At 38.7% G+C, this 13569-nt stretch overlaps 1 protein-coding gene across 2 annotated transcripts in view; it reads right to left on the reverse strand.

Annotated features, from left to right (window-relative positions):
• Positions 1 to 13569, reverse strand: part of dyrk1a.L (dual specificity tyrosine-(Y)-phosphorylation regulated kinase 1A L homeolog) — a 61496-nt gene that overhangs the window by 30105 nt on the left and 17822 nt on the right. For both annotated transcript variants that reach the window (XM_041581545.1, XM_018245895.2), the window contains exon 2: positions 9798 to 9869. In XM_041581545.1, coding sequence (XP_041437479.1) covers positions 9798 to 9807 — 10 coding nt within the window. In that variant the 5' untranslated portion in view covers positions 9808 to 9869. The remainder of the gene's footprint in view (positions 1 to 9797; positions 9870 to 13569) is intronic.

The raw sequence follows: 13569 nt of genomic DNA on the forward strand, positions 1-13569 counted from the left end.
AGCGATGGTGGGTTCAGGCCGGCTTCCACAAAAACTCTTCGGGTCGCTCTTCCCACCTGCGACCTCACACTGCTGGCTTTCATTTCCTGAATTGATAGACTCGCCACTGCCCCGCCCCTTTTGTAACATAACCGTGGGGTGGGTCTATCGTATCAGACTTCCTGCCTTTAGCTTAAACCTCCGTGCCCCGGGCGTGAGCATGCTCAGTTTGCTCCTCTTACCGCCCTCCCTTCTCTGATGTAATCTGAGCCCAGAGCTATGAGTGAGCAGGGAGAGACTCAGGCAGGAAGTGATGTCACACCAAGCTAATACTGCAGCTGCTATCCTAAACAAACAGAGAGAGCTTCTAGAGCTTTTTACTCAGGTATGGTAAAGCATTCTACAGAATAAATATAGTGTTATAGCTTGCTCTATTGCAGCTAATCTATTGGCTATAAAATGCCTTTCTTCTTCACACAATAACGTGATCTTCGTCCAACAGGATCTTTAAACCTGCCCCAGCACCCAATTTTCACCAAGATATTGGCTGTTGGCTCATTGGTGTGTCCCATATGTTGGCTAATACGCGGTCAACTCCCTATGGAGGGACCAAATCAGCTGCTTTTATCCGCCCCATTACAGGCACCTTAACATCAAAGGGCACAAACTAAACTGTATTTTAATAAATGCCTTGGGTTAACAGCACACAAAAATTGGGAATCGAAATTTTGAATTTTTTTAGGGTCAAAATTTGAATTTGATTTGAGTTTTTTTTTTAAAATTTGAATTTTAAGATTTTTCATACTCTGGCCCTTTAAGAACGCCAATTCGACTATTCGCAACCTAAATCTTACCAAATGCTGTTTACGTCAATGGGAGATGTCCATGGATCAATTTGGAGTTGTTTACAGCCTTTCTGAAACTGGATTTTTTTTTTTTTAGAGAAAAACTCAAATCAAGTTTATTAAATTTGAATTTGATTTGAATTTTCGGGTCCATTTAATCCACCTGAGTTTGAAAAATCTGATTTTTTTTTTTTAAATAAATTTCAATTGGTCGAATTTGAATTTATGGGAGTTTTTAAAAACTCACGTGAATTCAAAATTCAACCTTAAAAAATGTGCCTCTCATTAGCCTTAAAGGGAATATTCACCTTCCAACACTTTTCTTCAGTTCAGTTGGTTCACCAGAAATAAAGACAATTGTTTATAAAAAATTTGTGACCATTCTTCTTGTACTGAAGTGTAAACCCTTAAGTTTCACCAGTGGAGTAACTAGATGCTACTGGGCCCCACAGCAAATTAATTTTAGGGCCCCCAACATTTCCAGAGGTTGTCCTGTTTTACCAATATTTATTGACATTTCTCATTAATTAGGGTCTCATAGGGCCCCTATACCTCCTGGGCCCCCCTGCAGCCGCAGGGTCTGCTTCCTCTGTAGTTACGCCCCTGAGTTTCACCTTCTTAAATCTTTCTAAAGCAGCTGGAGGGGGGTCACCAACTCTGTCACTGATCTAAATTGATACATTTAGTTGATACATTTCTTATCTTTGTCCCTGCTGAGCAGAATCCCTGGGTTTCATTAAAGGAGAACTAAACTGTAAACTTGAATGAGGCTAAAAATTGCATATTTTATATACTGAACTTATTGTATGAGGCTAAAGTTTCAGTTTGTCAATAGCAGCAATGATCCAGGACTTCAAACTTGTCACAGGGGGTCACCATCTTGGAAAGTGTCACATGCTCAGTGGGCTCTGATTGGCTGTTGAGAAGCTAAGCTTAGGGCTCGTCACTAATTATCCAGCAGAAAATGAGCTTCCCCTGTAATATAAGCTGATGCTACAGGTTTGCTGATTATTAAATTCTGATGCTAATTGCACTGATTTCTGTGCTGCCATGTAGTAATTATCTGTATTAATTACTAATCAGCCTTATATTGTGACATTTCTATTCTATGTGTACTGTATATTGTGAGTGGGTCCCTAAGCTCAGTAAGTGACAGCAGCACAGAGCATGTGCAGTGAATCAGCAGAAAAGAAGATGGGGAGCTACTGTGGCATCTTTGGAGACAGATCTTTACTGCTAAAGGGCTGTGGTTGCCTTGGGCTGGTACAGAAGCACAAAACATCATGTACAACATTTCTAGCTACTTCTTTAGTTAAGCTTTAGTTCTCCTTTAAAGGCAGCTGTTAGAATTGATACAATAGTTACTAATACTCCACATACTGCTGAGAAATATATCAACTAAATGTAGCAAATTGTAACTGTTCAGATTCTGCAGTTATTAAACGGAAACTCCACAAAAACATAACATATGCTTTTTGAAAAAGAGAACATAATTTCAAGCAACTTTGCAATATACATCAATTAAAAAATATGCAGACTTTTTGATGATATTTAATGATTTCTGATAGTTCCCTAAGTCTAGCCCCCTGCTCTCCTGCTGATGGGTCTGACTACTTTGCTGAGCTGTCTGACTACTGCTACTTTGTATCAACAGCCATCTGTCCTCAGCCTGCATCCTCCAAACCCCACAATTCCCTGCACATGTGATTTCAATAAGGAAAGGAACATCAAAGTGCAATGCATTGTGGGTTATGTAGTTCCTGCATGTTGTCTGTAAGCTGTGGAGAAGTTGTTACAAACTGTAACATCAGTGTTTAGTCCCTCCTTCCCTGCCCGGATTTCAAATGATGCAGAAAGAGAAGAACTGTTACACAGCTGGATTTCAGCATAGAAATTGGTATTTATTCATACTTTTTGAAGAAACAGGTAACTGTGATGGGTATATTAGGGGGATCTGTGTTATGTGGTCGTTTTATCAAATTTTCGTTTGGAAGTCGAAGTTCCCCTTTAACAACTGCACTGAATACAGGATTTGGTTCGGGATTTGGTTCGGGATTTGGTCTTTTTTTCAGCAGGATTCGACAGAATCCAAGTGCCTGGCAGAACTGAACTCTTAAAAATCACATGATTTTTCGTCACACAAACAAGGAAGTGAAAAAAATAAATAAGGGCACAGTTGTTTTGAACTCTTTCTGGTACAAATTTGCATAGGGAAATTCACGTTTGGATTCAGTCTGGGATTTGGCCAAATCTTTCATGAAGGGATTCAGCCAAATCTCAAAATAGTGAATTAGGTACATTCCTATTATTAACTGAAATAACATAGACAGGAAGATTAATCTTTGCTGTTATTCCAAAACTGAAGTTTAAAAAATAAAAAAATGGAAAGCAATTGATAAAAGTCTGGGGAACAATCTGAAAACAACTGAAAAGTGTTTGGAAGGTGAACAACCCCTTTAAAGGAACAGTAACATCAAAACATGGAAGTATTTTAAAGTAATGAAAATATAATGAACCGCTTCTCTGCACTGGTAAAACTGGTGTGTTTGCTTCAGAAACACCACCCCCATGGCTAAACAGCAGCTTGTTTATATAAACTATAGTAGTACTTATCTGTTATCTACTGTGTATCCTGTGCTTGAATGGCTGCCCCCCATGGCTACACAGCAGCTTGTTTATATAAACTATAGTAGTACTTATCTGTTATCTACTGTGTATCCTGTGCTTGAATGGCTGCCCCCCATGGCTACACAGCAGCTTGTTTATATAAACTATAGTAGTACTTATCTGTTATCTACTGTGTATCCTGTGCTTGAATGGCTGCCCCCATGGCTACACAGCAGCTTGTTTATATAAACTATAGTAGTACTTATATGTTATCTACTGTGTATCCTGTGCTTGAATGGCTGCCCCCATGGCTACACAGCAGCTTGTTTATATAAACTATAGTAGTACTTATCTGTTATCTACTGTGTATCCTGTGCTTGAATGGCTGCCCCCATGGCTACACAGCAGCTTGTTTATATAAACTATAGTAGACTTTCTGAAGCAAACACACCAGTTTTACCAGCGCAGGGCAACAGTACATTACATGGTCATTTCTTTAAAACACTTTCATTTTTTGCCGTTACCATTCCTTTAAAGGAAAAGTTCAGTGTAAAAATAAAAACTAGATAAATAAATAGGCTGTGCAAAATAAAAAAATGTTTCTAATATAGTTAGTTAGGCAAAAATGTAATGTATAAAGGCTGGAGTGACTGGATGTCTAAGAAAACAGAACACTACTTCCTGCTTTTCAGCTCTCTAACTCTGAGTTAGTCGGTGACTATAAGGGGGGCCACATGGGACATAACTGTTCAGTGAGTTTGCAACTGATCCTCAGCATTCAGCTCAGATTCTAAAGCAACAGTTATGACCCATATGCCCCCCTCAATACTCTGATAAATCAGTGGAAAGCAAAAGAGCTGAAAAGCAGGAAGTAGTGTTCTGGCTATTATGTTAGACATCCAGTCACTCCAGCCATTTTTGCCTAACTAACTAATATTAGATTATTTTTTTTATTTTGCACAGCCTATTTACCTAGTTTTTATTTTATAATGAACAATTCCTTTAATTCAGACAGCAACTTTAAAAACAGGGAAACAAAAAGCTATGAATCATAGGCTGCTTTATAATACAATAATACTCATCTGTGTTCAAGCACTTGCTGTTCAAGAAATGCCCCTCCCCAAATTAATTATTTAAAAAAATGTAAAAGTTGGTTCACCTTAAAATGAACTTTTAGAATGAAACAGACAATGGTATTTTAGGCCAATTGAAATCTATAGGGCTGTATTACTAAAGCTAAATGGAGTGGATGTTTGTAAAGGGGAACACTCTTGTTTCTGTACAAGAAGCAATGAACTCTGGATCTGAATCTGGATGGAACAAGAGTTCACATTTGGTCATCAGGTTGTGTTTTTGCCATTGGATGATTTTTCTTTTGCGGCAGCCTAATTTAAAGGGATACTGTCATGGGAAAAAAAAATTTTTTCAAAATGAATCAGTTAATAGTGCTGCTCCAGCAGAATTATGCACTGAAATCCATTTCTCAAAAGAGCAAACAGTTTTTTTATATTCAGTTTTGAAATCTGACATGGGGCTAGACATTTTGTCAGTTTCCCAGCTGCCCCCAGTCATGTGACTTGTGCTCTGATAAACTTCAGTCACTCTTCACTGCTGTACTGCAAGTTGGAGTGATATCACCCCCTCCCTTTCCCCCCCAGCAGCCAAACAAAAGAACAATGGGAAGGTAACCAGATAACAGCTCCCTAACACAAGATAACTGCCTGGTAGATCTAAGAACAACACTCAATAGTAAAAACCCATGTCCCACTGAGACACATTCAGTTACATTGAGAAGGAAAAACAGCAGCCTGCCAGAAAGCATTTCTCTCCTAAAGTGCAGGCACAAGTCACATGACATGGGGCAGCTGTTCTAAGGGAAAAGTTAAAGGGGAAATACTCCCAAAAAGTGTTTTTTCCCTAGTAAATGTAATTCTTTGTGATATACATTAAAGGAGACATATTATGTAAAGAAACAAGAATGTGCTAGTGCATTCAACTCTTATAGAAGGAATGTGCTTTAAAATTTTTTGTTTCTGGTTACTTTATTGAAAATTTCTGCAAAAAAACTCTATTAGTCCTGCCCATCTGCTCCACTTCCTGCTGCCTCCTTTCTCAGCCTATGCAGGGGAGTCCGCAGCACTCAGCTCACTGTTGGATAGGAACCAATCAGCAGCTAGCAGGACCTGATAGAGAACTGAAGCTGTCTGTGCTTGTGTGACTCTAGGGCTGTGATTGGCCAGCCCTCATTTGAAAGTACAAGGACCAGAGAACATCTCAATAGGGAGCTCCAGTAAAGGGTCAATTTTTAGACAATATTAATTTTTAATTTATCCTTTAAAATTGACCTGTCACCTACACATAAAAAGCTGTATAACAAAAGTTGTTAGCAAATTAAACATGGAACCCATATTGTTTTTTTTCATTAAAGCATTTATACCTGTTATAAAGACATTTAAATATCTGAGCTGTCAATCAAATATTACCTGCCCCGCCTCAATTACTTTCACTTTCTATTCAGCATTTCCTAGATGTCATTGCTCTCCCCACATTCCCCCTCCCTCCTCACACTCTATAGTTGTGTAGGGCAATGTGTATGGGCATTAGGTCCACCAATCGAGCGCATACACAAGATTTTTGGGTGATACACAACTTGTCTTAATAACCGTGTGCACAAAATGGCTCCTGCCTGTGTGCTGTGATTGTGTTATTCCAAGACTGACGGAAACAAAATTTAAATAATAAATGTAGTGTAAGTAAGTTTTATTTTGCTCAACTGACATGATAAAAAAGTATTTGGAATTATTTCAGAGGGTGACGGGTCCCCTTTAAAGGAATAGTTCAGTGTAAAAATAAAAACTGGGTAAATAGATAGGCTGTGCAAAATAAAAAATGTTTCTAATATAGTTAGTTAGCCAAAAATGTAATGTATAAAGGCTGGAGTGATTTGATGTATAACCAGTCAGTCTATACACTACTTCCTGCTTTTCAGCTCTCTTGGTTTACACTGACTGGTTACCCTGGCTACCAGGCAGTAACCAATCAGAGACTTGAGGGGGGGCCACATGGGTCATTTCTGTTGCTTTTGAATCTGAGCTGAATGCTGAGGATCAATTACAAACTCACTGAACAGAAATGTACCATGTGGCCCCCCTTATAGTCGCTGACTAACTCAGAGTTATAGAGCTGAAAAGCAGGAAGTTGGATTCTGGCTGTTTTATTAGACATCCAGTCACTCCAGCCTTTATACATTACATTTTTGGCTAACTGACTATATTAGAAACATTTTTATTTTGCACAGCCTATCTATTTACACAGTTTTTATTTTCACACTGAACTATTCCTTTAATGACATATGTCCAAATTATTTGTAACTGTAATTGCTACAGCATCTGTTTGGCTGTTTCTATCTTTTGCACTGCCGGTTCTACTTCCAGAAAAAATGTAGCAGAAGCCAGCTGATTAAGTTAAGTGTCTTGTCTGACTTACACAGAGCAGTGATATATATATATATATATATATATATATATATATATATATATATATATATATATATATATATATATATATATATATATACACATATATATATATATATATATACAGGCCTTTGCTCCTTCTCTATATGGATCTGCCTTGGGTTCACCACTGTCAAGAAGAAGCAGGACAGCGTGGCTTTCAGTGCCACTTTGCATGCCCCCCTGTAAGTGTGAAATACACCTTTAAAGGACAAGGAAAGTTAAACTAAAGAAATAGCTAGAAATGTAGTACGTTATGTACCAGCCCAAGGCAACCACAGCCCTTTAGCAGTAAAGATTTGTGTGTCCAAAGATGCCCCAGTAGCTCCCCATCTTCTTTTCTGCTGATTCACTGCACATGCTCTGTGCTGCTGTCACTTACTGAGCTTAGGGACCCACTCACAATATACAGTACATATAGAATAAAAATGTCACAATATAAGGCTGATTAGTAATTAATACAGATAATTACTACATGGCAGCACAGAAACCAGTGCAATTAGCATCAGAATTTAATAATCAGCAAACCTGTAGCATCAGCTTATATTACAGCCAGGGAAGCTCATTTTCTGGTGGATAATTAGTGACGAGCCCTAAGCTTAGCTTCTCAACAGCCAATCAGAGCCCACTGAGCATGTGAGTGTCACAGACACTTTCCAAGATGGTGACCCCCTGTGACAAGTCTGAAGTCCTGGATCATTGCTGCTATTGACAAGCTGAAACTTTAGCCTCGTGCAATAAGTTCACTGTATAAAATATGCCATTTTTAGCCACATTCGTTTTTAGGGTTTAGTTCTACTTTAACATCAATAAACAGCTACTAACAGGGTAGGTATTTAGAAGTCTTGTATCAATTTACTCAAAAGTAAATATGGCATGTACATAACCTCACACACAAGTAGGGATGCACCGAATTCAGGATTCGGTTCAGGATTCGGCCTTTTTAAGCAGGATTCGGATTCGGCCGCATCCTTCTGCCTGGCTGAACCAAATCTACATGCTAATTTGCATATTCAAATTAGTAGCGGGGAGGGAAATCGCATGAATTTTTGTCACAAAACAAGGAAGTAAAAAAAGTTTCCCCTTCCCATCCCTAATTTGCATATGCAAATTAGGATTTAGATTCCAGTGAAATACAGTGAATACACCTAAAGACCTTTAGCCCCAAACAAATCCAACAGCAGCACTGCCCTAACAAATACTCACCAGCCCAAAAACATTTCTACAAGCCATACCAGGCTGACCCAAAAACATTGCTACAGGCCACACCACTACTTTTTCTGTTACCGAATTCAGAGAGGATCTGCTTAGGCCCCTTGCTCAGAGATGACCACATTTTTTTGGGCTCAGAATTCTGCTTTTTATAGTCATTTCTGATCACTAGCCGTAGAAACAGCAGTAAAGAAAATAAATGTGAGGGACCTGTTATCCAGAATTTCTCAGGACCTGCGCTTTTCCAGATAACAGATCTTTCCATATACTAGAAAATCATTTAAACATTAAATAAACTAGGGATGCACCGAATCCACTATTTAGGATTCGGCAGAATCCTTTGTGAAAGAATCGGCCGAATACCGAAACAAATCCTAAATTGCATATGCAAATTAGGGACGGGAAAGGAAAAAGTGTGAAAATTTTATTAATTTCCTTAATTTGTGATAAAAAGTCATCATAATTTACATATGCAAATTAGTATTCGGTTCAGCCAGACACAAGGATTCAGCCGAATCCGAATACTGCCTGAATCCCGAACCGAATCCTGGATTCGGTGCATCCCTAAAATAAACAATAGACTGGTTTTGCCTCCAATAGGGATTCATTATATCTTTTTTGGGATCAAGTACAAGCTACTGTTTTATTATTACAGGTATTGGACCTGTTATCCAGAGTGCTTTTCGTAATTTGGATCTTCATATCTTAAGTCTACTAAAAAATCATTTAAGGATAAGTAAACCGTAAAAATAAGTGAATGTAAAATGTATGAGAGGGCAATACTAAGCACTTTTGCAAAATACATTCATTATTTATTTTATTTTAATTCCATGAGATTAAGGGATACATGTGCTGTTAATATGAATGAATTTTGTCACAACAGCGCCACCTGCTGGTCATTCTCTGACTAGTCTGACCACCAAGTAGTCAAGGAAGTTGTCAGGAGAAAGAAAGAGGCTGCTCTGATGTTCTTCTGCTTAGGAAAACAATTAGAAACAGCAAAATAACATCACAGCAGCCTTTCTCCTGACAACTTCCTGGACTACTTGGTGGTCAGATTGGTTGAATAAAATGACCAGCAGGTGGCGCTGTTGTGGAAAAATAAATTCATATTGACAGTACATGTAGCCCTTAATATCATGGAATTAAAATAAATTAAATAATGAATGTATATTGTAAAAGTTTTTGAAATAGCACCCTCGACAATTTTCCATTCACTTATTTTTAAGGCTTTATTATACTTTAAATAAACTCAATAGGCTGGGGTTGCTTCCAATAAGGATTAATTATATCTTAGTTGGGATCAAGTACAAGTTACTGTTTTATTATTACAAAGAAAAAGAAAAATTGTTGTTAAAGATTTGGATTATTTGAAGAAAATTGAGATATGGCATTCCTGCAAGTCAGAACTTTCTGGATAACGGATCCCATACCTGTATTGCCACCTGTTGGTATTCAGTCAGGTTGAGGCACCTTCATAGTAAGACCTATAGCACCAGAGAGTTATGACTGGAGCTTCTGTCCACTAAGAAATAGTTGCGGCCTAAACTCCCTTGTCACCAGCCCATGGAGAACGCACACACAGAGCGCTGACACAAGAACACAAGCAACACAAAAAAAGTAAGTGTGATAAATGTACCTGTATGCATCGTCCTCTTTCAAGTCTCATATCCTGGGAATAGAGGGGAGAGCCCAGCAGCAAACCACAACACTGGCAAACAAAAGAAAGAAAGGGCAAGTGTTAGGAGCAGTGTGTAATAACAACAGTAATTATACATCATGCGTGTGGCTTCTACACAATGCAAGGGACTCGCAATGAACTCGAACAACATACGAATCATTTTGCTTTGTCAATTCCAATTTGTTTGAAATGGTTCATGGAACTATATGGCTTGCCCAACGGCTGCAGTCGTTCCCTCTTGCTTCATTTCTACAATAGTTTAGCCAAGACTCCCGTAACTAAAGTAGCCTAGATATATATCAGCTGCAGGCTGAGTTATACAGGGATCCCTGAGTATCACTCATGTATTATAAGGGATAATGTACCCCCTACTGTAAATGATAAGGATATTAGAAGTGACTGAGAGGTTCTGTGACCATATAAAGGCACAAGGCTGCAGGCTGAGTTGTACAGGGAACTCTGAGTATCACTCATGTATTATAAGGGATAATGTATCCCCTACTGTAAATGATAAGGATATTAGAAGTCACTGAGGGGTTGTTCTGTGACCATATAAAGGCACAAGGCTGCAGGCTGAGTTATACAGGGAACTGAGTATCACTCATGTATTATAAGGGATAATGTACCCCCTACTGTAAATGATAAGGATATTAGAAGTCACTGAGAGGTTCTGTGACCATATAAAGGCACAAGGCTGCAGGCTGAGTTGTACAGGGAACTGAGTATCACTCATGTATTATAAGGGATAATGTACCCCCTACTGTAAATGATAAGGATATTAGAAGTCACTGAGGGGTTCTGTGACCATATAAAGACACAAGGCTGCAGGCTGAGTTATACAGGGAACTCTGAGTATCACTCATGTATTATAAGGGATAATGTACCCCCTACTGTAAATGATAAGGATATTAGAAGTCACTGAGGGGTTGTTCTGTGACCATATAAATGCACAAGGCTGCAGGCTGAGTTGTACAGGGAACTCTGAGTATCACTCATGTATTATAAGGGATAATGTACCCCCTACTGTAAATGATAAGGATATTAGAAGTCACTGAGGGGTTGTTCTGTGACCATATAAAGGCACAAGGCTGCAGGCTGAGTTATACAGGGAACTGAGTATCACTCATGTATTATAAGGGATAATGTACCCCCTACTGTAAATGATAAGGATATTAGAAGTCACTGAGGGGTTCTGTGACCATATAAAGACACAAGGCTGCAGGCTGAGTTATACAGGGAACTCTGAGTATCACTCATGTATTATAAGGGATAATGTACCCCCTACTGTAAATGATAAGGATATTAGAAGTCACTGAGGGGTGGTTCTGTGACCATATAAAGACACAAGGCTGCAGGCTGAGTTATACAGGGAACTGAGTATCACTCATGTATTATAAGGGATAATGACTATGAAGATTTTCATTCATCCAGGTCATGGTATATCTAGTATAGGTAAATCTAAAAACAACTGGACTTGAACCTATTGAGTTTATTTAAAGGATAAGAAAGCCTTAAAAATAATTGCTCAGCAAGTCCAGTTGCAGTAGATAACAGATAAGTACTACTATAGTTTATATAAACAAGCTGCTGTGTAGCCATGGGGGCAGCCATTCAAGCACAGGATACACAGTAGATAACAGATAAGTACTACTATAGTTTATATAAACAAGCTGCTGTCTAGCCATGGGGACAGCCATTCAAGCACAGGATACACAGTAGATAACAGATAAGTACTACTATAGTTCATATAAACAAGCTGCTGTGTAGCCATGGGGGCAGCCATTCAAGCACAGGATACACAGTAGATAACAGATAAGTACTACTATAGTTTATATAAACAAGCTGCTGTGTAGCCATGGGGGCAGCCATTCAAGCATAGGAGACACAGTAGATAACAGATAAGTACTACTATAGTTTATATAAACAAGCTGCTGTGTAGCCATGGGGGCAGCCATTCAAGCACAGGATACACAGCAGATAACAGAAAAGCTCTGTAGTATACAATGGGATTCTTCAGAAATGATCTGTTATCTACTGTGCATCCTGTGCTTGAAGGGCTGCCCCCATTGCTACAAAGCAGCTTGTATATATAAACTATAGTAGTACTTATCTGTTATCTACTGTGTATCCTGTGCTTGAATGGCTGCCCCCATAACTACGCAGCAGCTTGTTTATATAAACTATAGTAGTACTTATCTGTTATCTACTGTGTATCCTGTGCTTGAATGACTGCCCCCATGGCTACACAGCAGCTTGTTTATATAAACTATAGTAATACGTATCTGTTATCTACTGTGTATCCTGTTCTGAATGGCTGCCCCCATGGCAACACAGCAGCTTGTTTATATAAACTATAGTAGTACTTATCTGTTATCTACTGTGTATCCTGTGCTTGAATGGCTGCCCCCATGGCTACACATCAGCTTGTTTATATAAACTATAGTAGTACTTATCTGTTATCTACTGTGTATCCTGTGCATGAATGACTGCCCCCATGTCTACACAGCACCTTGTTTATATAAACTATAGTAGTACTTATCTGTTATCTACTGTGTATCCTGTGCTTGAATGGCGGCCCTAATGGCTACACAGCAGCTTGTTTATACAAACTATAGTAGTACTTATCTGTTATCTACTGTGTATCCTGTGCTTGAAGGGCTGCCCCCATGGCTACAAAGCAGCTTGTATATATAAACTATAGTAGTACTTATCTGTTATCTACAGAGTATACTGTGTTTGAATGGCTGCCCCCATGGCAATGGCCTGGGAGAGCCAGTAATTTACATGTCCCCATAAAGAAGACTAAACTCAAATCACAAGTACTGCCCAGCCCCATACCCCCTTATCTTTTTTGATTGAAAGCTCTGATGACTAGGGCCCTCCTATATCAGCCAGTTATCTGTATGTTTGTCCAGCACTGAACAATATGTGTAGTCTGTTCCCATAGAATAACTTATACATGTGTTTCACTGAATATGTCCAGAATAATAAAGGGCCATTATAAATAAATGTATATGTTCCCTTTAATGCTACAAGACACTGACGTACACACAGACAGAATGCTATAAGAGCAAAATATGTGAGTCAGGCCCATCTGACAGTATCATTATGGATTAAAATGTGACAGTTAGGTGTCAGGCAGGTCAGATCAGAGCAGATTTATGGCAATTAAAGCATGTCCTTAGACAAGAGGCAATACGGATTCACTGCAGTGTCAGGAAGCATCTCAAGAGGATCTAGTGCAGCTAGGAAATATGTTGTACAGGTATGGGACCTGTTATCCAGAATGCTCAAGACCTGGGGTTTCCCGGATAACAGATCTTTCTGTAATTTGGATCTTCATACCTTAAGTCTACTAGAAAATCATGTAAACATTAAATAGGCTGGTTCTGCCTCCAATAAGGATTAATTATTTCTTAGTTGGGATCAAGTACAAGCTCCTGTTTTATTATTACACAGAAAAAAGGAATTATTTTTAAAAATGTGGATTATTTGAATAAAATGGAGTCTATTGGACACAGCCTTTCCGTAATTCGGAACTTTCCGATAACGGATCCCATACATGTATAGCTTGATTTTCCAATATCAATAGCATGGTGCACGGATCCAAATATGCCTAAAGTCAGTAAATGAGCCCCATTATAATCACACTGCACTACTACATACATTGGTGTGCACAAAACCCGCCATCTTGCCCCAAAGACATAGCAGCAGATATAATAAAAGTTGA

This window comes from Xenopus laevis, chromosome 2L, assembly GCF_017654675.1.
Source record: "Xenopus laevis strain J_2021 chromosome 2L, Xenopus_laevis_v10.1, whole genome shotgun sequence".
NCBI classification, from domain to species: domain Eukaryota; kingdom Metazoa; phylum Chordata; class Amphibia; order Anura; family Pipidae; genus Xenopus; species Xenopus laevis.